Genomic DNA, 25,896 nt, shown 5'->3' with positions numbered 1-25,896 from the left:
TATGTTTTAAAGCTTTGGCTTTTTTTGGTTGGTCGTTGTCTGGGAAATGAACGTTTCTGAAAGCGGTCAGCCGCTGCATGGACTCACCAAAGCCAATCACTTGGTTTTTTCTTATATGCTACCGAAAACTCGGTTGCACTGGATTTGCCGTTTGCTGTGTTTGTGTAGGATTGGGTTGTGGTTTTCTGCTGACCAGACAGCTGTAGAAATCTATTAAGCACTGCTTTATGTTCTCAGAGGGCTAAATCTGATGCCCTGAAACAGTTTGTGTGTCAACCTGTAGACCCAACTTGCTAGAATTTCTAATTTTGAATCCAAAATAATGCTGGATGTTGGGTAATGGACAAACTGGCTGTTTGTCAGGTTTGCCTTTAGAAGAAAATGCATTATCTTAATATTACTGCCAGACCAAAGAACAACATACCCAGCCAAGAAGCAGAATTTTTAAGCATGAGGGGAAAACAGCTTTCAGTGTGGAAACTGTTCAATTATATGTAAGTTTTAATAACAGTTTGTGCGAAAAATCGAACAAGATGCTTTGTTGATTTCCTAGTCCTCTAGAACTCATAAAGGTGTTCTCAATTCAGAGGTAAATCAGATTTGAAGTTCTAGCTAGGACTTCATCTGTTCAAATCTATGCAGGTAACGTAGAAGCTGGATTTTGGCAAAAAGCTGTCACCACGTGACAAAAGTTTCTCTGGAAGTCACTGACTTCTAAAGCGGAATTTAAATTGTATTTTGCCCATCTACATACACAGGAAGGAATCTCACTATGCAGCAGAAGTTCTTGAACTTGAGTATTTGCTCCCCAGTTGTAGTTCATGTCAAGCAACATTAGAATACTTCCCTTGCATAGAAAATAATATAAATAGAAATAAAGAAAAGCACACCTTTGGCTTGATCTGCACTTGCCTGCCTGCTCTGATGGCTGGTCTATTTATGATGTTAATTTAAAGCAGATAAGGCTGTGGAGCACATTTGTAGTGAGAAGCAAGTCATGAAGTCCAGCTCTAAGTAAACTGCAGTATTAAACACCGGTTATATGTATACATTTATTAGCCCACTCTGGCATATTCTGTACTACTTTTTTATAGTGGGAGAAGTAATTTTTGTTCAAAATGTATCAGAAAGTAATATGAATAGCACATAAATTGTGAAATGCAATAACATTGTTTTCTTGACTACAATACTGTTTTAGTGAAGAGATTTTTTTGTTGCTCTTGAAATTCCATGCCAGGCAGAAACTGCTTGCAGTGTTCTCTGTTGCAGCCCTGCCAGAAATATATGTAAGTGTTACACTTCTCTTTGAACAGCTATCAAAAAGCCACAGCAATCAAACCCCCTTGCTTTTACCTTTTGAAAGCTTTTACCTTTAAAAGCTTTTGTAGAGCTGCACCTCACTGCTGCTTCATCACTTTTGGTCTAGGACATACAAACTCTTCTTGATCCGTGGGGTCTGGACAACCTTGCTTATGCTTGAAGTCATGAGAAGAGCCAAAGCTCTTGCTATTAAGGAGTAATTATGAGAAAGCCACGGATCGAGAGGTGTGCCAAATCACAACTTCAAATGCTGACAGCGAACCTCGTCCCAGCAGAAATAAATGTAATGCTGGTAAAGATACTATTGTTCATTTATAACAAAACCTGATAACGGATGTAATCGAGGTTTCTAAGAAGCTGCCTGAGAGCTCTTCCATTTTTATTGCAGGTGGTGCTGCCATGCCTTCCCTCCCTGTTACTATTTTACTGTGTTGACTGGGGAGGAAGATCATAAAATGAGCAGTGAGCTGCCTGACTTGGACTCATACCCTGTATCCTCCTTACCTGTAACTGGTAGACTTTATGGCCATCAACTTTCCACTTGTTTCATTTTTGAAACTTAGTTGTATTAATTTCCTGTAGGTTTTCTTTCATTCTTCCAGAACAAGTTCTTTTGAAATGAAAATGAGTGTTGCCTTTGGTTTGTGTTCACTAACGTTAAATTGACTCAATGCTTTCAGTATTTGAGCGCTGTAAAGTGTATTGATTTTTCCTATATGTAACAAGCAGGTCCTCCATCCAAGTAACCCAGCTGGCCTGCCCAGAGATAGAAGCTGTTTACGTGTTCAGAATATATTGCTTGAAACGGAATTGAGAAGATTTTTTTTTTTATTTGTTTACATTATTGCCTTGATAAAAAATGTGATTTGGAAAGAAGAGTGTGTTACAATTTGCCCATGAACATTTTATAAGGCCACTTAAGCCATGAAAGATTATCTTTACCCTTGCCCTTGGCAATGAGAGAGAAGACAGATGAGAATTCATGAGATGTTCACATGTGCAGCAGTAGTTGTGACTATAACTGGTCAAAACGAGATCTCTAGCTTTCAAAGGCTTTATTCTGTAAAGAGACCCAGGAATGGTGATGAGGATAGAAAGTAGATTTGTCAGAGTACAAATTATGGTAGTAAGTTGGCAGGCAAATACGGAAAAGGGGGAAAAAATAGGATGCAGAAGTCCTGGATCAAGTTAAGAGAGTGCAGGTAATCCAAAAGGCTGTATGCAAGTAAAAAAAGATTAATTTGCAGTGTTCATAGCTCTTAGCTACCCACTTCATTTGTTTTTAAAAGAGAATCCCAGCTATGGCTGGGACTTTCAAAGGAGCCTGCACTAGGCTTTCAGTGATGTTTGGAATATTAATTCCTACAGCAGTTAATTCGGTAACTGGTAGGTTGTTTTGCTGTACAATCCCCCCCCTTTGCCATGGACCCTAACCATAAAAAAGGAATATAAGTGCCATAGGGTATTTCATATTCTTTATTTGCAGCACTTCTGCGTGATGAGAGGTAATTATTTTCTCTACTTTATGTGCTCTGAACTGAGTCACCGAAGGACCTTGGCCCAGAAGGGCTTGCGTTTCTGAAGCCAAGGCTACAGTGGAATTTAGACACTCAAGTCCAAGAGTGAAGTCCTCCAACCCCTGCCTTGTTAGCGAAGTGCCAAACATAACTGGTATGTTTGCCAGGGCATGCGCAGAAACGCTGCCAGTTTTTTCTCCGTAGGAGAGCCTGATGCTTCCCTGCCTCTGCACCATTTCTATCGCCTGCTTTGGACTGTGCTTTTGGAGGCTGGGGTATGCAGACCCTCTGCCTGGGAACCCAAAGGAGCCTGAACTGGCAGAAATTCAGAGCGTGGCTAACACTGCGTGTGAACAGGAGTTTCCGAAGGGAGTTACTGACTTTGCATGGCAGCCTGCACTAGAACACGCACTTACTGGTTGCCTGCTGCGTTCCAGGCAAAGGCTTAATGACATCTACCTCTCTTCTGCAAACTTCCAGTGAGGTTTTCAGTAAACAGTTGATCTAATAATACATTAAAGGAAAATAAATGTCCAAAGTGAAAAAGAGTTCCCTTCAAATAATCAGATGTACTCGGTTTAACCCAGGCTTTTGTTGTAACGCCACACAATTCTATGCCCATCCGAAAGTGGCAGTCGATACCAGTTAGCAATAGCGATGGCCTGAGCAGAACAGAAGCGTGAACTTGATGGCAGAGGTGGAACGTTTATTAGATCTGGAAGTTTTACCTTCAGCTCACAGATGAATCATAGTGGCCTTGTCTAAATGCTGGGGAAAAAATTTACTGTTGTTATCCCTGGGCTGGTTTCATTAGTGGTAGCAGTAGATAGTACCGCTCTCAGAAGCTGGGAGCCAGCAGTTACAATTATGTTTTGTTCTATTTTATTCTACATTTTTATAGCTGACACTGGCAAAAACACCAGCTTCTTGGAGCGCTGCCTGAACAAGTGCTCTCCGCTGTTATTGCCACTAATGGAACAAAAATAGTGATAGCAAGGAAGGGAAACTGTTGGCCAAAAAGCATAGTGCAGGAACCTTTCTACCCCACCCTCCACCTGGCAACGAAAGGTGAGGGCGCGAGTACAACTGCTGCTCCACAGATCAAGGGAAAAACTTCAGCCCCCGAGACTGTCAAGTCAGCACTTTTTACAAGCAGTATGTCTGCATGAAAAAATGCGCAGAAAGAGGTGGTGCCATGCCACGCCAAAGTTCTAATGAAACTGGCAGTCTCTTCTTTAAACCCAGGCGCTATCACACCAGTTGAACAATGGGCCAGGCTTGGATTAGATTGCCGAATATTTCCAGTTTAGTCAACACTGATGAATTTTTCTAATTTTAAAACTCTTCCACTGCACCTAGAGGTAATGAAATCAGACAGATGCTCTGAGATAGGTTGGCACCGAGAACTGCAGGAAACTGGGAACTTGGTCAAATAGTTTTAGTGTACTTATTTTCAGTTTTCCAACTTTCTGACGCTTCAACAATTAACTTGCTCCCAGTATCAATTCTCTTGGCATAATGTCTGCAAATCACATGCAATTGGGAGAGGTTAAAGGTTGAGTAATTAAACTACATGATCTAATTCCTGCAAAATAATAATAACCTCTTGAAGTGTGTTTATTTCTATTGCGGTTTAACGGAGGAAATCTCTATAAACAAGTGAAAATGTGTTACTGCTGTAACCTCAGCCAGAGAACCTGGATAACAGGAAGGGGATGGGTATTTTTGCTCCCCATGAAAACAGGATGAACGCGTAGAAGTTAGACACTTCAGTAAGTGTGTTTATAGCAAAAAGTCATGTTGCATGACAGTTTCTATGGAAATCTTTTTATAACTCAATGGCAGAACATTTTAAAGTCTCATAAATTTTTTAAGAACGCATTGGGAAAGTTTAGTTTGCATTACATCCTTTATGCCAGTTTTCCATATTTAACAAGTTACAGCGTTTTTAAGAAGAAAATATTGTGGGGGTGTTTTAATTTCCAACCTCTGCTGGCAGGGATAGATCACTGACTGGTTTATCATATCAGAACAAATTGCTGGTAGGATGCCTGCTCACTCCTAGTACGTACTAGCTATTCAGTTAATCACGTCAAAGATTTTCTTCAAGTTTATAATTAGCCAGATCAGTAGGTGCTGTAAATGAGATTGTAATGGAGAGGTACCGATTTACCCTAATGAATGCTTTAATTCAGTATTATGATTTCCCTATTTTTTGATGTGAAATGATTTCTCAATTTCCTGTGAATTATCAGTATCAGTTTCCAGTTCCTAGAAAATAGGCCCTTATAGATAATCATCTGAGACAGAATCATTTGAAACTACAATTTGCAGCACGTTAACAGCTTAGCCAATAAAAATACTCTGTGTAGGAACGTGGGGTTGTACCTGCTTTTGCTAGAAACCCAAGGAACATTTTTTTTTTTTTTAATTCCTAAAATTGCCAAAATGTACTTTCTGCCAAGAAGTTATTACTAAATTTGAAGTTGACTCTGAATGAGGAAAAATAAAGCCTATGCAGGGAAGAATGGCGATTTAAAGCAGGAAAGGTATTGTTTTAGGAGAAAGTATTGCTGAGGTTCCCCTGTGAATATATCGGCCTTTAGGGCGATTTATTGAAGAGGACTGTACTTATAATAGTTGTTTGATCTTATTTTCTTTTGTTCTCAGTTATTATTCAAGAAGCTGGATTTGTTTTGTGGTGGTCTGTTTTGAGATTTCCTCTTTTTTTGCTGTCTTTAAATATAACCTTCACACGGATTTGCTAATGATATGCATTAGGCAACAAAGGTTATAAATTCTACTGCAAAGACCACGGTTCCCAAAATAGACCATTACATTACGTTTCAGTGTAATGATTTCCTCAGAATAGGTACTCGCTTTATAAGTTATAGTTCTTACCTCTTTTATCTTTGTACTGTTTCTTTGCAGACCACTGTGTTACAGAACGGAAACCGAGGAGAAGTTGCTAACCAGTCTATTACTGAGCTAATCCATCATTCCCAACACACTTAGGAGCAGTGTTACACCAAGTTTAATAGCTATCAGCTTCCACTTAAAAAGAAAATGTTCAGCTGTGGGCAAAGTCACTTGAAGTGTTTTTGTGTCCGTATGGAAGAACGTTTCAGGAGTAAGAAACATCCCATTTTTGGTCATACACAGCATTACCTGACACACTCCAGTGAACAGGAGCTATGTACAGTACATATAAGGCTCCCGCAAAGGAGTGCGAGCAAAATGAAAATAACTGCTTATTGCCAACGCAACTCTGAATGAAGCGTGTGGCTCTTGTGGTCTCTGAAGCAATCTGTTGCCCATCTGGCATCTCTTCGACAAGATGGGCACTGCTGGGATGTGATTTGACGGACCTGAAGTCCGATCTGAGTATTACTGCAATTCCTAAGTGAAACGAATCAAAATATCTCTGGTATTAAAACGAGCTTAGCAGTTAGTTGGGAGGACTTATCATGTCACAATACCTGTCTCAACAAAATTGCAGTCTAGACATGCTGAGTTATTCTAATGGTTAATTAGTGAATTTTAACCCGGCAGAACAAGCGAAGCCTGAGACTATGTGGTAGCTGCAGAGAGGGATTACGAAGCTTTTGCTTCATCAGAATACTGAAGGTATCAGTTGCTCTCTGTGCTGTTCTAGGTTGGTAATTTGATATGAAATTCCATTTGTTTCTTAATCATCCCCACTGTTACTGCACTACGGAATGCTACACTAAGAATGCCCAACGTATTTAAATTTGTTAGAAAAATGGTGAAAGGAACTTCTTTTGGCACCCCTGGTATATTTTGGAGGCAATATGCATTTGTGAGGTAAATGATTAAGCATCTAGATGATCATCACTGAACTAATTACCGGTGTTGACAACTGAATCTACATCTTTTGGTTTCAAAATTTCAGTTTCCTAGTGAAAAAAAAGGAGCAGCTAGAGCTTGAAACAGTGGGCATAATACAGACTGAAGAGAATGGTACTGTTTACGCTTTGTTCACATGAAGTGGTGCTAGCAATCAGGGATTTTTATGGAAGCTTCGAATTTGCAGCAACAGATTCCACACCCTCGTTGCAGGAAACCTACCAATCACATGGTTTCAGGTTTTAGAAAATTGTTTAGATTTCTCTTTCAGATAAGAAATCGCTTATCTAAAGAGCTCACACACATTCCTAGTATCTCGTATACCTGGGAACATCAGATGGGGCTTTGAGATCAGCAGATGTTCTAAATCTTGGCTTTTATCTTATCTGCACAGATCTGGACTTGTTTGGCCTTTTGAACATGGACAATTATGCCTGAATGCATCTTTAATTCAGAAAAAATGTTTGTGACACAATTCTGTTTTAACACTCTCATCCTATAAAAATGCAAAAGTACATACGGCTTGTATTACTTCAAAGCTGCAGAAGCATGGGTAAATTAATCTTCAGCTTAGACGAGCCACAAAAGCAACTGCTGTAGATGGGTACATTAGTTTTAATTAACAAGGAATTTAGTGAACGAAATTAAATTACCGCGAAGTGGCTTATCTGTATAATAGCATCAAGTCAGCAGTGCAACCAAAGTTACACTTGCAGATCACTATACTTTTCTGCTATTTTTCAAATAGTGCTTTTTGCTTTTGCAGCAATTTTGAAACATAATGAAAGTGCATTAGAAAACTGAAGACTGTTTAGAGTGCAAAGCATAAATGCGTAGGGCTTTGTTTTGAAAGCAACATAAAGTGAGTAACAGTATACTCATACAAACATGCATACAATGTCTGTAATCAACAAGATGAAATTCTTTGAGGAAAATACATATATGCATTGGCTTGCTGTCCTCTTCCTCTCCTGGGTTCAGCTGGGTGGAGACCGCTACCACCTGCATTTCATCCTGAGTTGCACCATCTCAGCATCTTCCTGAAGACATTTGCTGCTCCTGCAGATGCAGCATCACAGAGGCTTGTGAGAGGGTTCCCTGCGTCAGTTCTCACCACGTGGGTTAGCGAGGACGGTTTAAGCTTACACAATTTATTTTCACTGTTACAAAGCAGTCGCAGTTACAAAGAACTGAGAGCAGCAATGGCTGACCTGAAGAAGCATTGGCCAAAACCAGCACAGAGGACAGTGACCTGTGCTACCAGCCTGGTGTTTTGGTACTTCTGGCAGAAACCGTATGGTAAAATGGGAGAATTCCTGAAGGCAGAAGGTAAATTTGTCAAATGAGAGAACTGCATATCTAATGCATTGATATGTTTGCGGAGGTTCAAAGAAAGCTGGATTGTTGGCGTGCACAACCGCTGTACTGTATTAACGTGCCCACTGATGCTCTGTGGGGTCTCCAAAGGACTCTGGTGTTTTACTTTTATGCCTAATTTTGATTGTTCTTTTATTTAAAATTATATTTCAATTCTCCAGGTACCTGCTTGAGGGTGTACTGTAGCTCGTTGCCATTTGGGTTCAAGAGGGAGTATTTCCTCGGGTCCGATTGGTTACTGGTGCTGATGCCTGTTGGGCTGATTTTGGTTATCATATGAGGCGACGCGTGGCCTACCTCCTCGTTCATTTTCACGGACCACCTCCACGGACAATGGCAGTATCTTTGATCTTTCCTGCTCTCTTCCCGCAGCACTTTGTATTGCCTTCTAGTGCAGGCAATTCCTTAATCTACCTGTGCAATGTCAACTACCTGTATACACGATGAAACGTGAACACTGGGGGGGGAAGAAGATGAATACTTTTACCTACAAAATACAATCTTTTAAATATGTATCTCTAAGCAAGAAAAATGCTTACATTTCTCTGTAACTACTTACAACTAATACTGCAGTAGTTTTATTTTTGCCGTTAATATCAAACTATTCATTTCTGAACTACTTCTTTTAGCAATGCACTTTAACTTTTAATGACTTTCATTTGGATACACCTGCAGCCTATCAAAAAAAAAAAAAAGGCAGGCAGCTTTTGAGAAGGTAATTGCTATAGGTAGGATTAATGATCAGTAGCACACAGGTGAACCAGAGTGTCCACCTTCAAACTGGAACAATTAATGGTATAATTAATTACTCTACTTTCACTACTTCATTAGCTTTGCTAAACCGTATGATGTTTGAGCAGATCCATAATTTCTACTGTAACAGCTTAATCTGGCAATTATTTCTGAGGAGATAGTTACCTGTTTCAGTATTGCTAGCAGAGCAATCTTCTTCATGGTCCCAGAATAATCTACATCACATAATCTATGATATGCTTCAGATACGTTTTGAGGAGACAGTATTTAGTACTCCTAATTCAATTTCATCGCTTGACCTGAAAAGTAGTCTGTAAATAGTCACTAGCAGACTTTTCAGTCATAATTTTTTTATCTTTTCCAAGGATAATTTTATAGGTAGCATAATTAGTACTTTGTAAATCCTTAGGACTGAAGAAGCCTATACCTAACCATTTGTGCTGGAAAAGATGTTTCATAGTTTTAAAATGCAAATCTTCATCTGAAATTTGAAAAAAAAATAGCAGGTATATACTTATTTTTGAGTTACTTTTCTCAAAGAATGGTGACCTATGAAAATCTTATTTTTCTGAGAATATGAAATTTTCTTTAGATCAGATCTCACATTAATCATTTCTTATAATAGTTCTTCCTGTTTCTTGGCTAAGTTAATATTGTTCAGGACAGGCTGAATTTGGCAGTTCTCAAACTTCCACCTCTGATTTCCAAAAATTCATTAAACATAATGCAAATAATGAAGGAGGAGGAACATTACCTGTTTAGAAAAATCAGGGAAAAGGAAACCCTTGAACAGAAGCTTGTCAGCCCTAACAAATTCTTTAATAATACACCAAAAAGAACAAAAAGTACTTTGATTATTGTTTGCTCAGTAGTTTTTAAATTAATTTTAGAAGTAATAAAAGTCCAAGATTCTTTGTAGCCTTAACTTGCTAGCTTTGATTTGGACTAAAGCAATTTCTAAAACCACTATTGTTATTTGGTTGGGTTTTTTGCCTGTAATTGGTAATCCTGTCTCTAAAATGGCACTTTAAACTTAGTCGGGAATTATCATCCAGAATTAGATTTTCTTGATAAGGACTTCATCACATATACCCAATTTAACACTCAAATTGTGTTTCCAATTTCCTTCTTAAGACTACTATTTTTCAGGTTTGGATTCCCTTTTGCCTGTTCTCTGTGGTCGGCCTCGTATCTAAAAATGGATACAAATATTTAAATTATTCTTCATTCATTTATAGCAATGATGACAACGTTAAGAGCTAAATTTACTGTGTTGTAAATGACATTGCAAGTAACTATGCTAAGGAGAAATGAATTTTCCAAGAGAACAACCTATTTTATTTTTTAAAGTAAGCACTGACTAACAGACTGAAACATTTTTACAGCCAGAGGCTTCATAGAAGGGAAAATTTCTTTTATAGTGATTCCCAGAAATACTCTCCTCCTCCCGGGACGCTGTGCTCCTTTCTGTGCATGACAGTCGCCAGCCCTGTGCCGGCCCATCCACCATTACATGGTGCTTTGCCACAAGAGGGTGACTTTTGCCGCAAGTGGAGCACCCACTTGGTTTACCAAGGCGTTGGTTTACCCATTTGGATGCTTTGTAATTTGTTTGGTAGGTTTCTGATGAAGAATAAAATCAGAACGAGATCATCTTGGGCCACTGTGCCTGCTAACCTCTGATGGAGCATTTGGGTTCACTCGAGACCTGCTTTATTTTGTTGTCATTCTGCATTTCAGTCTCTCCGGGGGGACTTGTCCCCAAGGAAAGGTATCAACAGTGAGGCTTTAGGGAAGCGATACCTGCTGGGCGCGATGAGCCACATCATGCCTCCGTGGGAGAGAGGGCCGCGTCCAGGCCTCGGCCTCCTTCAGGTGCCTCCGCCACGATGGCTCCCGGGGTGATCGCCCTCCCAACCCTCCTCGAGAGTGCTCCAGTCCTTCCCGAAAATCTGACTCCAGGTACGTTACTGTGGGGGTGAAATTCACCCTCTGATCCCCGTTTATCCCCACACCCTCCGAAGAGGCTCACAGCCTCAGGCCGTTATGGGCACTACCGAGCTCCCCTCGAGTTTTCTCCGCTCCCCCCCCCGTTGCCCTTCTCTCCTCACAGGGGAGTTGCGCCCCTTTAACCGCCTTTGTGCGGCACCGGGCCGGCTTCGGGGCGGCTCTTTCGGGGCTGGCGGGGAGGCCGAGCCCGCTGCTCCCTTACGGGGCTCCTCTGCGGAGGGTCCGCGGGCCGCAGCGTCCCGCCCCCGCGGGGCTCCGCACATTTCAGCCTCCTCCGCGAGGGGCAGGGAGAGGGCGGCGGGCGCGGCCAGTCAGCGGGGCGGGCCGGAGCGCGGCGGGGCCTGGCGTGGCTCCCCGCGCCCCGCCGGCGGGCCGTGCCGTGCCCCGCTGCTCCCCCGCCGCCCGCCCACCACCGCGGCTCCCCCCGCGCCGCCCCGCTCGCCCGGGCGCTCTGCAAGATGGCGGCAGCAGCCGAGCGCGGCGCGGAGCTGCCCGCGGAGCAGCCGCGGGGGGCTCGGCCGCCACCGCTGGGCCCCGAGGAGGTGGCGAGGCGCCTGGCGAGCACTCGCCGGGAGCTGAGCAACAGGCGCAAGATCCTGCTGAGGAACCTGCCGGCCGAGAGCAGCAGCCAGGTACGGCCGCCGCCTCCCCTCAGCCGGCCGGCGGCGTGGCGCGCTCCCGCCGGCGCCTCAGGCGGGCCGTGCCCGGGGGCGAGGGGCCCGTCCCGGGGCGGGGGAGCGCCCGGAGCGGGGCCGGGTGCCGCGGGGGAATCGCTCCTCAGGGCCGGCGTGAGGGAGGTGCGGGGGTGCCCGGCGGCCCGCGTTTGCCCTCGTCCCCGGGGGAGTTCGGGGGCTGCAGCTTCCCTTCCTCCCCCCCGTGGGTCCGCTCGGGCTTCTCCTCCCGACGCCTTCTTTGGCAGACGGCTTTGTTACCGCCGGTGACCTGCGGAGAGCGGCTCCAGCTTGTCCTCCCCCGGCGGGAACCGTCGCCCTCATCCGCGGGGGGCGACGCCGGGCTGGCAGGGCACGGCTCTGCTGCAGCTTCGTGCTGGTGCCCGCGGTTACCTGCCCGCCTGTGGGAGCCGGGGTCGGGCCCCGGGGCGTGAGGGAGCAGCCCCCGTCCCGGGGCAAACCCGGGGGGCTGTGAGGGGCAGCGAGTTTTTTTGCACGCCGGCAGCAAGGTGTGCAAATCAGCCAGGCTAATGAGCGCGCTAATAGCACTTGTGTGACTGCTGCTGAAGCAGCGGCCGGTGCGCGGCCCGTTAGCGGTACTCGCGGGGTGGCACCTGCGTGCTTGCCGTGTCCGAACAGGTAGGGCGACTTTACGATCCTGCAGGACATCCAGTTTCTGTGTAAAAGCAAAGCTAAAAAGCTTCAAGCCTGTTGGTTGTTTTTTTTTTTTTTCTGAGGTGAGCAGCGCGTAGTCAGTGAAAGTGGTTTTCCACAATCTGTTGGTGGTTTAGGAAAATTCTGCTCAAATTACTGCAATTCGGAGGAGAAAGTCAGTGAACTCTTAAACCTAATGCTCCTGAGTCAGATTTTGAGGTGATTTAGTTGCACAGTCGCTTACCACAGTCGTTACCAGCTCCAGATATTCAAGTTGATGCACAAGTATAAAAAAATGTAATTACAGCCTTTGTTCTAAACCACTCCTTGTGTCTCATCCCCTCTCTTTCTAAAGCACAGGCAATTTTACTACCTGCGGGTAAGTGCAGCACGTGAAGACTATTATTTTCTCCATACCTCTGGTAGAAAGGGACCATTCATTTTAGAGAGAATCTTTCAGCGATCAGTGTAATTTGATCCAGAGGATCAGGGCTTGCTTGCCACTGCACTTCTTGATGTTTTGTTCTCGCGTATATGGTGCCTTTCGGTCTGTTTGGCTGTGCTGTAGTGTGATGGTAGGTAGTTAGAGTTTTACATATGACAGTTTTGCTATGATTGTGCATGATGTTTTACACACCTCTATTTATAGCAACCTAATGACCTAATCAATAGCAAACTCTCACAATCTGGAAAACCCTGCTAATCTTCATCGTCTCTTCAAGAAGCCATCATGCGTGACTGTTGACAGAGAGGGCTTACTGGCATATCACAAGGTGCTTGCTGCGGATAACTGGAACAGGATCACTTTGTCCGTCACTCGAACAGTTGTATTACTTGCTCCTCTTGCAGGCAGCAGGTACTTCATGAATTCACATGTGGACTGGTTAAAAGCACATCTCACCTATATGGAAGCCATCAAGTTTGGTGTTGCTTGGTCAGGCAAAGAATGCTACAGGGAAATACCTGCGTGAAGGTCCAATTTGGCAGCCACAGATTATTTTGGAAGTCTGCCATTTTGTTTTGATGACTTAAAAGTAGCACTTAGATGCCTTTTTCTCCATATGCAAGGTTCTAGTGTTCACCTGTTGCGAGGCTAGAACAGTACCACCACGTACAGATCCTGAAATACAGTTTCAGAAGATGTCATTTTAATTTTTAACATCATTGAGCTACTGGTGTTGGCATGTAAAGGCAGAATAGTTGGGCTATAAAGAGGAAGTTTCTGTCCTGGAGCAGTTCTGGAAAGGAGAAGTATGTTTGTGGTCAGGCATGTTAAGTATACCTGTGTATTTGGCTGTCATGCATTTCCAAAAATTACCATGAAACTTAACATTTCTTATTTCAAATTAACACCCTTGGTAAACACTGTGCAGAGGTGTTTTGTCTGCGGTTTTCTTCTTGAAATGATTGGTTAGCCAAGTAAAATCAGATAAACTATTGCTAACCTGGCCATCAAGAGAGATGAACATCATTAAAATGCAGCAAAGTCTTCCAGGATAGGCTTTAGTAAATGTAATTATTCATCTCTAGCCATAGGGACGTTGGGTTTGGTATCATTCGTTGTTATTATGTGAAGAGTGAGGCCAAGATTTACTGAAATAGTTTTCAAGTGAGAAATGGCTCTTCTGCTGATACAGATTGGTGGAGATGTGCAGTTTTGTCAGAAGGTTCATAATTTTCAAAATGAGAACAAAACTCCAATTTTTTTACAGGTGAAATTAGGTAACAAACATCTTCCTCTGCCAGTTGTAGGTACATATTAACTTTTAAAATTTATTATTGTACTTGTAATCTTCTATTACCTTTGGAGTTCCACCTGTGTTAAACTGAATTTAAAAAAAAAAAATTGCTCTTAAGGCCACAGAAGAAGTGTACCTTAGCCATGAAGTTTCTGAACCAGAAACAGCGTAGCACAGCTTTGTAGTCTTAGAAACCAAACAAACAGAGAGATCTTTAAGTGTCAGAAGCGTTCAGCACTTTAGGTGCTGGGTGGCTATTGTTAAGGGGCAAAGGTTGCCCACGTTTGAATCTTGGCAAGTGGGTTTGCTCTCTAAATGCATTTGGCAACATCTGTTCCTAAGGAAATCCAGAGCCTGTTTTCAGGAGGAAGGACCTGAAGAAAGCACTTTGCAGTCTGTCACACCAACTAAGTCAGCATTCCTTAAGAGCTTTTTTCATTGAGTGTCAGTATGAAACAAATCCAAAGGGGGAACAAATTAAGTCAGAATTATGTCAAGAAGATTCTTTCTGCATTGGGCTTTATAGCTCAATCTGCAAATATATACTGGATGCAGGATTAGTATTTCTTCAAGCAGTTCTCTCACTACAGCCATGGAGAAAGGTATTTTTGTGACAGATCTGCGATAAACATTTTTATTAGCACCTTCACTGTTCTTGAAAGCAAAGTCTCCATTTACTGTTTAGTTGGCAAGTCAATCGATTTTGTACTGACCTGTCCGTACAAAAAGGCTTGCCAGTTAGTTCCCCATATTCAGCCTCGTCTGATTCCTCCAGCACGGTACCTGAACTGTGCACATTATCAAACATGTGGTGTGATAATGACCTAAAAATGGACATACGCTGTTGCTATGACTCTCTAAATCTTGAGATGAAGCAGCTTTGATATCTGTATAGCTATATTTTTGTTACTTTTTAGATTGCTGAACCTATAAAATTAGATAGAAATGCACTTGTTACTGCTCTGAGTGATTCCTGTTAGTTGGGTCAGTGTTGTGAATAAAACAGCTTACCAGATCAACTCCTGTTTTAACTAACGTCGTGTTTTCCCTCCCTCCCTCAATCCTATGTTTTTCTATCACTGTAGCTATATGCAAACTATATTAAAAATCTGCTCAGTATTTTGTTCTACTTAGGGGGCAAGATTGTCCCATTGGTGTCAGTCTTTTTGAAAAATGTCAGGTAGTGGGTCTGTTCTTGTTAGCGTTAATATCCTCTGATGCAATGTTGTGATAAGGCTGATGTTTGTATCAAGAATCTTTGCAAAGAGACTTAAAGGTAAGCTTGGTTGTAGGCGTTCATTTTATTCTGGTCAGTGCTTGGCAATGAATTAGCAATCTTTTGGTTGAACGTCTCTGGTGATTGCCTTGTTGTGCGTGCGTCTCCCTGAACTGTCATCTCTGATGAACCAACTAATCTATTTCAATAGCAAGGAACACAATCGCATACGATGTTGAAAGAGCAGTGTTCAAAGGCATGCATTGCAAATTGAAGGTTGTGGCGGGTTCACCCTGGCTGGACGCCAGGTGCCCACCAAAGTTGCTCTGTGACTTCCCTCCTCAACTGGACAGGGGAGAGAAAATACAACGAAAGGCTCATGGGTTGAGATAAGGACAGGGGGAGATCACTCAGCAATTACTGTCACAGGCAAAACAGACTCGACTTGGGGAAATTAGGTTCATTTATTACCAATCAAATCAGAGTAGGATAATGAGAAATAAAAGCAAATCTTAAACACCTTCTTTCCGGACTCAACTTCACTCCCAAATTCTCTGCCTTCTCACCCTCAGTGGCGCAGGGGGATGGGGAATGGGAGCCGGGGTCAGTTCATCACACGTTGTCTCTGCCGCTCCTTTCTCTGCAGGGTGAGGACTCCTCACACTCTTCCACTGCTCCAGTGTGGGGTCCCTCCCACAGGAGACAGTCCTCCACAAACTTCTCCAACGTGAGTCCTTCCCACAGGCTACAATTCTTCATGAACTGCTGCAGTATGGGTCCCTTCCATGGGGTGCCGTCCTTCAGGAACAGACTGCCCTGTGGGACCGTCCCATGGGGTCACAAGTCCTGCCAGCAAACCTGCTCAAGTGTGGGCTCCTCTCTCTCCACAGGTCCAGCATGGGCTTCCCACGGGGTCGCAGCCTCCTTCAGGCATCCACGTGCTCCAGCGTGGGGTCCTCCATGGGCTGCAGGTGGATATCTGCTCCACTGTGGACCTCCATGGGCTGCAGGGTGACAGCCTGCCTCACCATGGTCTTCACCACGGGCTGCAGGGGAATGTCTGTTCTGGCGCCTGGAGCACCTCTCCCCCTCCTTCTTCACTGACCTTGGTGTCTGCGGAGTTGTTGCTCTCACATTCTCACGCTTCTCTTCGGCTGCAATTGCTCAGATTTTTTTTCCGCCTTAAATATGTTAATCCAGAGGCGCTACCGTCGTCGCTGATGGGCTCGACCTTGGCCAGTGGCGGGTCCCTCTTGGAGCCGGCTGGCTCTGTCGGACACAGGGGAAGCTTCTAGCAGCTTCTCACAGCAGCCACCCCTGTAGCCCTCCCCACTACCAAAACCTTGCCACGGAAACCCATAAAACTGCTCGGAGTGCTCTGGGAGGCAGGAGGACTGCTCTGGGCAGAGGGAGGGAAGGAAACGATAACTTCTTCTCTCCTTTACTGATAAAGAGATGCCGAGAACTTCAGGATGACCAGAGCGTAAGTGAAATTATACCTTACTAAGGGGGAAGTTTTACTTTGCTGGAGTATTGTATGGCAAGTCAGCTTCTGTTTATTTTGGTTTTTGTAATTACCCCAATGGATTGGAAGAATTGTTTTTGATTTCCCCCAAGTCATTGTTTTTTCACTGTTAGTGGTTCCTTATTTATGTCTGATTAACTTCCATAGGAGCAGTAGCTCATAACTGTGACGCATTCAGCAGCCTGGTACCGTGACATACCAGTTCGGATCCCATGGAGTTGCTGTTAGGAAGAATAGACCTTGGGTTATCTTTCTTTCTAATCATTACCGAGATTTGTAGCAAAATCTCCAGTCTCCACTGCTAAGATTAGCTAACCAACAAGGGCTGTTCGCTTTTTGATTCTCCTCTTTGCAGCTGAGGAGGCAGTGCTGTGGAAGATGCACTTGCTTTCAACCAGCTTTTTTCTGTGCTTGATTATCTTTAAATGCCACCATATTACATTCACATTTCTGCTTTTCTCCTTTAACATCTGAGACTAGAAAATAAATCTTATAGAGGGGATGTTCTACTTTAATGTAGGACATGAAGTAAAGTAGGGCTGATTGATTATTTTAGTACCCTGTAGTTCTTCTTTGGCATGACAGAATCTAAAGAAAGATGAAACATTTAGGTGTTGATAAGAAACTGGTGCAGTCCACCCGGGATAGGGATTTATTTTGTGTTTTGGGACCTGATGTACCCGTCCAGTTTTTTTCACCAGTGTCTGTTCCTGATCAAATCACTACTTAGCATGATGCTATTTCTGGTAGGGTGGTTGTTTTTTTTTTTCTTCTTTCTCCCTGGATTAGCCACAAATTTTCCTTGTTCCTTTTTGATGGAAAGCCTTTAATGAACTGTGATGATTTGAGGAAGTACTCTCTCCCAAGCTGTTGTATGCCAGACGTTTAAGTAGAAGGGGCCTTTGTGTTTCAGTTAGTCCTCCGTCACACTGACTGAACATGAAAGGCGTACTTGCTGGATAGTGAGTAGCTCTCATGCCTTAGGATGTATGTGCTTTTTGATTGTCTTTATTGCTTTTCTTTTGCTTTGTGCTCTTGCTCTCTCATGTTACCTCTTCTGTGTTTTTTTCATCTTCAGTTTAGCTTGCATACCACCCAGTATACCCAGGATGATGAAATTAATTTCCAGTCCCGTAGTGTTTCTCTTATCAACATGCTAATATGTCTCTGGAAAATCAGGGAAATAATGTTTTTCATTCCATGTCCATCATAAGTTTATTGAGAAACTGTTGTTTCTGTCTTAACTGTCTTAACGCTTTCTTATATTACTTTACTAAAGATCTTTGGAGGGTATGGTCTTACAAAAGTAAGAGTCAATTCCCGAACAAAAAGGTTTGCCCTAAAGGCAGTTTATGGCCTAGAATTACAGGCTTGATTTTATTTCAAGTTTCATAATTTGTGGCTGTTTGTGGAAGGGAAGAGGGAATGTGCTGAGCAAAAGCTTTAGGGTCCACGTCAGTCCTCACTGTTCCTGGATGCCTGGGCAGGTTGACATCTGCTACACATCTTAGACTTGATCCCACAGCCATTGCTCACCTAAGAACTTTCTTTAACGCAACATTGAAAAAAACTTGAAAATTTGTCAAAGAGGACGACATACTACATGATGTGGTGAGCCCAATCTTTGTCTGAAATTTTGCTTGTTAGGAGCAAGGGAGGATTTATCTGGCAGTCGATGCCCAGTTGGTGAAAATTTGAGGACTTCTTACCCCCATGGTCATTAGTAGACAGGAGATGTTTAAAATGAGACTTTGCATCAGTCCTTGTGCTTTGTTATCTAACCCTCTTGTTCGTGCTATATGGACCCTTCTTCTTACTCTCCAACAGAGTCTCTGGGATTTTCCCTCAGTAACAGATTATTACTTTAAACTGTGTTGATGTACTCTTGCTTACTACCTTTTTTTTTTTTAAGCAGACCTTTTTTTTTTTTTTTAAATGTATCTGCAGCGAAATCCATGTGTCATGTCATGGACTCAAAGATTTAGTGGTCTAAAATTTGAATTAAATGAACACCCTGTTATATCATTCGTAAATGTAAAGCTTTTCCCTGAGAAGTCCTCCTTTTTCCTGCTCTGCCTGCACAAATGAAGACAAAGTCTTTTTTAGTTATGAGATGATTTAAAACTTCTTGGTTAGTCAAACATGTTATTTAGTTCGACTGCTTAAAACATAATTGATTCCCATTTCAAGAATATACATGTGAAGTTTAGGTCTTCAGCTACTTACTGAGAGCCACGTTATAGACCAGGCTTGTGCAGTGTTTATACTGGAAACACCACTAAAGCTTACTGTAGAAATCTGGCCAGGCACCATTATAATTGTTAAATATTTTTGTTGCCAGAATAACACAATTCAGTATTACACCTAGAGAGAGAAAAATATTTGGGGTTAGGGTGCTGTAGGCTTTATATACATGGTATATTGTTCCAGGTGATGACTGAGTGTTTCTTGCATATTTCTTTTCTTGCACTATGAGATCCTGGGTATGAAAAGCTGATTTTATTAGAAATAATACATTGAGCTTTACTAATTTGATAAATAGGGCAAATGTGCCTGTTAATGACTCTTTCTTGTTTGCGGTTCAAACAATGCAGGTAATAAAGCGTAAAGACAGATCCTCTCTAAGGCAGGCATTCTTTCCGTTTGAGAGATGCAAATTTCAAATTGATAGTATGTGCTGAAAACTCATGTTGCCAGTTTTTCTACCCAAGACAGGACAGGACAGGCCAAGAGCTGAAGTATTTCAAGACCACATTTCTTATAGTAGTAAATAATAGATTTTTTAAAGTATATGCAGCCTATATTTACTAGTGATTTCTCTTAAACTCCTTTTAATATATTTGGGTTTGCTTTTTCTGCTAATTTTAAAGTATGAACTGATTATTTTCTAGTTAGGATTTTAATTTTTACTGATAATAAGATTAACTAGCTTTCAAAGTCTGCTTTTAAGAACTTTGAAGATTTAAGAGACTGTATAGTAGCTAAGCATTATTGGTTACATTTCTGTTCCAAGATGTTTAGTTAGAACCGCTGGCATGGCCCACGTGTTTATGCAACTGCTGTTACTCTGAGCAAGCTCTCTCCTCCGTTTTCTCTTCCTCCTCTCCGTTTCTGCGGTACGTATCATCCTTGCTTTGACCAGGGACGCATTCCCCAGGAGCTGCCCGGCGGAGACTTTGCTCAGGTACAAACACACCTCGCTGCCAAGAGTTGGTGCTGAGTTTTACATGAGGAGCCCACCACGGGTTGATCCTAAGAGTGCAATGATTAAGGGCCAAGATACGCAGCACTATAAACAGCGTTTGTGTTGGAAACGTCACGGGATCCATGACTGCTGTATGTCTGCCAGATAGCTTTATAACTGCTTACAATTTTTGTTGTCAAAATATTATAATCTAGCCTGTCATTCAAGGCATGACACTCTTGGCAGCTAGACCTTCCACATGTTAGTGGATGTTGCCGTTTTGTTTAGACTTAATACGATGCAGTTAAATGATGATTATTGTGGTAATTGTCAGTCTCTTTTTTTAGACTAGTAGATTGACTCGTTTATAAAAGAGGAAAAAATCCTTTAGGAGAAGCAGTTTTCTAAATGTTATGTGGAAAAAATACTAATAATGGCCAGGCTTAGTCAAGAGACAGTTTGTAAGTGGATATTGTGAGCGTGGGCAAAATGGTAGCAGCTGGGGGTGGAAGCCACTGCTCGCGTGTGGTACCACCACTGGGTTTATTACTGCTGCTTTGCTAAACCCCGTGTGATAAATGGTGAGCGCTTGCGTTGCCTTTCTTGCGTGGCTGCCCAGCAGAAGGCAATGCCATGGTAAGGCTAACCTGGGGAGGTCGAAAGGTTTTCCTGCTGCAGAGAGTGGGTAGGGGCTGATGGCTTCTCCATGGGTGTGTGCAGCGGTGGCGGTAGGTCCTGACGTGAGGAGAGGGCTGGCGTAGCTGGGCTGCGGAGGCCGGGCTCCTCGGGTGCACGAGTCGGCGGGCCACCGGGAGGTCGGGAGTGGGGAACGGACTGCGGCTCTTTGTTTCTGCTGTGCTCAGGGAAACAGCCCTCTGCTTACATTCCTTGCAAGTTAATAGGGTTGCACCAGAGAATATACCTGACTTGGATGACCCATTTCTCCTCCCGGAGTAAACACTCCTTCCTGGCCCAAATACCAGGTAACTGCTTACACCAAAGGGACCAACTACATTCAGTGCTGTTGATGCACAGTGTTTGGTGGGGCACAGCTGAACCTGGTTAGGAACAGAGGGTAAAGCATTCTTGTTGCTTTCTGTGACAGTTCTGCTCTGAGCTGTTGGGAATAGAAACTGTTAACAACATTAAAATGGTAGTAGTGTTCGTTCTTTTCTAACAGACCTACGTTGAAAGATGTTGAAGGTAAAGTTTAGAGAAGTGCCCGAGTTCAAAAGCTGGCTTAGTACTTCTGAAAATATTATGAAGAATCTTAGACTAATGTACATAGGTATTTATATATCTCTTTAATCTGAAGGAGTATACGTTTGCTTAAGAGTCAGCATGGTGTGTTTTATTTTTGTAAATTGTCACAAAAGGTCTTTATGTAAAAAATGCTTTCACTGAAATACTACACAAACCCAGTTCCACAGGTAAAGGTTTCAGCCCTGCCATGGGGGCCATGAGAGCACAAGAACAAGCACCTTCCTGGAAGAGCCCGTTGCACAAACCTGGCAGTGGTTGCAACAGCCTGTGGAAATTGGTATTAAAATCTTTACAAAAATTACTTTGCTTAAATTAACTTTTCATTTTAAATCTTCCTCATCTTCTCATCATTTTTTTACATGAGATCTCATGATTATCCCATGAAGATGTGTTCACTTCAGGCTATTTTTCCTCCCAGTTAAAGTTTCAGTTTCTGGGAAATCATGTGCAATCATCTGATTCACAGACGACTTTCAAAAGAGTGTTCAGAGCTGTTCGAAATAATATTTCCTGCTACTTAATCATCATAGAAAACTTTCAGTGATACTGTTGTAAAATAATGTATGAAATAAAAAAGGTAAATATGTCCCCCTTTTTCTAAGTGGAACAGAAATAACATCTTCAGAGTCTTCGGTGCTGTACAAAACTCAGTATCTCATGACTGAGAATGAACTACCATCTAATTCTCACTAGAGAGATGTCTACAGTCAAATCGCCTACCTGACATGAATCTTTGACTTGTGCCTGGTGTATTTTGCTTTTCAGAAACCACATCCTTATCACATCTGATTAGAGGATGGGTGGTAGCTTGAGAAATGCTGCCATATTTTATTAATGTAGTATTTGACAGCTGTTAACTAGTGAAACTAGAGATTGGTGCTCGTTTGACTAAAAGGTATGCACCTGATACCAGTCATGGAGAACCCAATTAACCTTTAGGCTATATATATTGAATTAGCAAACTGGCAAGTAGACTGGGCTACTGGAAATTGTCTGCAATTAAACTTTCAGACAAAGTCAGTTGATTATTTTGCTTTCTCAAATGGTCTTTTGCTGTTGTGTATGGGGCTTATCCAACTAAAAGAATATATATATCCAGGTTAATACTCATGCTTTCTTCTTGGGGATGATTAATGTTCATCTCTGCATTCTCACCACTGAACTGATAATCGTTCATGTTTTTTGTGGGGCATGTGCATACACCTTGTTCTTGTTGGGGAATAGCTATAGCAAACTGGTACACGCCTCTTACACATGCTCCTACCCCACCCCTCCCACACCCCTGCTCTCTCCCCATTAATTAGTGGGAGCAAATGCTCTTGGGATTGATTCTTCGTTGAGCATCTGTGCAGTAATTGATAGAGGATACTTTCCAGGGGGTATTCTGGGCACAATTATCTGCTGGTTGAAAGAATATTCATTATTAAAAGAGTGAAAATCTGTTAAAGTGACCTTAAGTAGTTATAGGAAACTGAAGCAACTGTTGCATTTTATGCATTGCCTGCCCTCAGTAAACTGCATGATGTGATGTTGCCGGTATTTCTTGTCTATGTGGTATTTTAACTATGCTAGCTGTACTTCGGAGAAATTGTGGGGGTTTTGCTATTTAATGAACTGTGATGTTATTCGTCTTCATCAAAAGACAGTCAACAGGACACCCTGGTGTGCTTATGTGACTTTATATAATGAAAAGTAAATTAATCAAATTCAGTAAGCCAATTTTTTATATGAGATAAAAACATGGCTGCAGTAGTTTAACCAGCTCTTTTAAAAACAAATATTTGATAGTGTTTCTATGGTAAAATTTTCTGTTTACTGGGAAAGGTTTTGATTGCTTTTTTTTTTAAAATGAAGATGAATTTATACACTTATTTGGTCTGGTGAATTATTTATCTGATGTTACTTGTACTTTTCTCTTTCAGGAAATCCATGACTTATTTAAAGATTATGAAATCAAGTATTGTTATGTGGACAGAAATAAAAGAACAGGTAAGAATTTAAAATCTCCCAGTATCATACGTTTCAATTCTGTGATGAAACTAGCAAGGAACATCATCTGCCATGTATGAAGTCATCAACTTCTCTGCTGTCACATAGCTTGATTGTCCCTCAGTGCCTTTTTTGGCTGCATAGTTTGTCATGAAGCCAATGGAGAGTTGGAAACTTTACCGATGTCAGCCAGAAGTAGATTGGTCCACTATGGTATCTCTCGGGTGTATTCCCTTAGTGAGTGTCTCTTTGGGACAAAGCTAACCTCAACTGTCTGATTTCCTTTGAAAAACTAGTCCTGAGGCCTCTCGTAGGACAAACCACATGTGCCTATGACACGATCCGAGGAAAACGTACCTAGCTCCAGATGCATTTGTGTCAGGTAAAATAAGCGATTTATTAAAGGAATACTTAAGTCTTTGAAGGAAATGTTGTCCTCAATTAAATCCTGAATTATTTAAGTCTGATCCTCCATTTACAAATTATTTCTCGAAATAGGGGATTCACGGATTTTTAGGGCTTGTGAGGTACAGAAATGGACAAATATTTCCCTACACGTTCCTGTCCTTCCAAATCGCCATAGGTCCCACAGCCTGGGCTATGTCCTGAGGCAACTTCGGTTTCCAGGACAAAATCTTAATGCAGTAGCTGTAATAGATTTCTGTCAGGATTTCGTGGGGATAATGGTGTTTCTTGAAACCTGCCTCTAAGGAGCAAAAAATTGTGCTTTAATGTTCCATTACCTTCCAAATTTGATTTCTGAACATGGTATAAGGCCAGTTTGTGTGTGAGGTACTATAGTCTGCTATCTAACAACAGACTGAACATCTGTGTTCAGTGTGAAGGGTAATACTTGGAAAATACTTGGAAAGAGTAAGAGAAGGATGAATTTTTTCATTTGATCTAGATGCATTCATATAGAACTAGTTTTTTACTGTGTATGTATGTGTTGTTTTTAGAGTGTATACATATGTGTATCTTTGTGTATATGTAGATATATACACATGCCTATTCATGTGAATTTTTGTATGTTTTACTGCATATCTCTGCAAATTTTTGTCACTGGAATACACTGTAGGTGGTTTATTTTTTCTTGGTTTCTCATTTGGATAGATTAAATTACTTTCTCTCTGGATTCACGAAGGCTTTAAAACTGTGTTCAGCGGCCCTAATGTCACAGAAACTTAACATGTTACTATACAATCAACAAAGTTCTCGAGCCTCTCAGCTTTTCCCACTCATATTCTTTATATTGCAGATTATTTTTGGTGTTAGTAGTTTTCCTCTGTGGCTGGCTGTATGATCATGACGGGGTACAGACACGGTGGGTGTTGCGGCGCTCCGTTTGTCCATGGCTACGGACACCTCTGAGGTGCTTCCGGGACCTGGATGAGGTACAGAAACGGTGGGTGGTACAGCTGCTTTTTGCCCACGGCTGTGGGCACATTCTGGCTGTCTGTAGGATGATGATGTTGTGTGGATACGTTGGGTGTTGTGGAGGTCCCCTTGTCCACAGCTGCGTGTTCCTTCCAGGTCTTGTGGGACCATGACATGGTACAGAGGTGGCAGGTGTTGCGATGCTCCCGTTGTCCATGGCTCTGGGTACCTTCGAGATGCCTCTGGAACCTGGATGGGGTACAGATAGGGTGGGTGGTGCAGCAGCCTCTTGACAGCGGCCGTGAGCACCTCCTGGCTGTATGTAGGATGCAGATGGGGTACAGATACAGTGGGTATTGTGGAGATCCCCTTGTCCACGGCTGCGTATACCTTCCAGCTGCGTGTCGGACCATGACATGTTAAAGCGGTGGTGGGTGTTGCGGTGCTCCTGTTGTCCATAGCTGTGGGCACCTTTGAGCTGCCTGTGGGACCTTGATGGGGTACAGATACAGTAGGTGGTGCGGCTCTCCCTTTGCCCACAAGAGTGGGCACCTTTTGGCTGGCTGTAGGATTGTGGTGGGGTACAGGTATGGTAGGTGTTGCGGAGGTCCCCTTGTGCACGGCTGCGTCTTTACTTCCAGTTGCTTGTGGGACCATGACATGTTACAGAGGTGGTGGCTGTTGCGGTGCTCCCTTTGTCCATGTTGGTGGGCACCTTCTAGCTGTCCGTAGAATGATGGTGGGGTACAGGTCGGTGGGTGTTGCAGTGCTCCCGTCGTCCACGGCTGCGGGCCCCTTGGAGCTGCCTGTGGGACCTGCATGGGGTACAGATGTAGTGGGTGGTGCGGCTCTCCCTTTGCCCAGCAGCGTGGGCACCTTCTCGCTGTCTGTAGGATGATGACAGGGTACAGATACGGTGGGTATTGCGGAGCCTCTAAGTCTTTGCTCGCCCATCTCCTCATCTGCCAGTCTGGACAGGCGCAGGCCTTTGTGTACCCGTCTGGGACCAAAGGTGTCTCGGACCCCACTGTGACGTGGACCACCGTGAGCAGTCTGCTGGCTGTGACGTGGTGATGACATCAGCAATCAAACGAGAAGAGACAATTACACAAACAATAAAACGAAATGGAAACCAAGAATTGGTAGTGCTGGGGAAGGACGTGCAGTAGGTGTAGGGTCACTGTAAAGAAGAGCAGCTCAGCAAAGGTTAAAAGAGAATTAAAAGCAGCAGGTCCCACCCACTGCCCCGATTTTAAAGATTTGGGTGGTACTTGCTGCTGAGATTTGTGGGTTTGAAGGCTATTGTGGAAGAAAGACACTTGTGGAGTTCTCTGAAGGTGATCTTTCAGACCTTGGCCTTGAAGACGTGTCGCAGTGTCCGAGCCTGCGTCCACGAGCGGCTGGCAATGCCGAGGGTATCGCTGCGTGAAGTGC

The 25,896-nt window shown here is 43.0% G+C and overlaps 1 protein-coding gene across 3 annotated transcripts in view; it reads left to right on the top strand.

Annotated features, from left to right (window-relative positions):
* Positions 1–11,293: 11,293 nt before the first annotated feature.
* The window catches only part of RAVER2 (ribonucleoprotein, PTB binding 2), a 46,866-nt gene continuing 32,263 nt past the window's right edge, over positions 11,294–25,896 (top strand). The window contains exons 1-2 of one of the 3 annotated variants that reach the window (XM_075155597.1): positions 11,294–11,476; positions 23,019–23,085. In XM_075155597.1, coding sequence (XP_075011698.1) covers positions 11,303–11,476; positions 23,019–23,085 — 241 coding nt within the window. In that variant the 5' untranslated portion in view covers positions 11,294–11,302. The remainder of the gene's footprint in view (positions 11,477–23,018; positions 23,086–25,896) is intronic. The other 2 variants (XM_075155595.1, XM_075155594.1) reach the window with 2 other exon arrangements.

The sequence above is a fragment of the Calonectris borealis genome, chromosome 8 (assembly GCF_964195595.1).
Source record: "Calonectris borealis chromosome 8, bCalBor7.hap1.2, whole genome shotgun sequence".
NCBI classification, from domain to species: Eukaryota; Metazoa; Chordata; class Aves; order Procellariiformes; family Procellariidae; genus Calonectris; species Calonectris borealis.
This window is presented reverse-complemented; position numbering and strand designations above follow the sequence as displayed.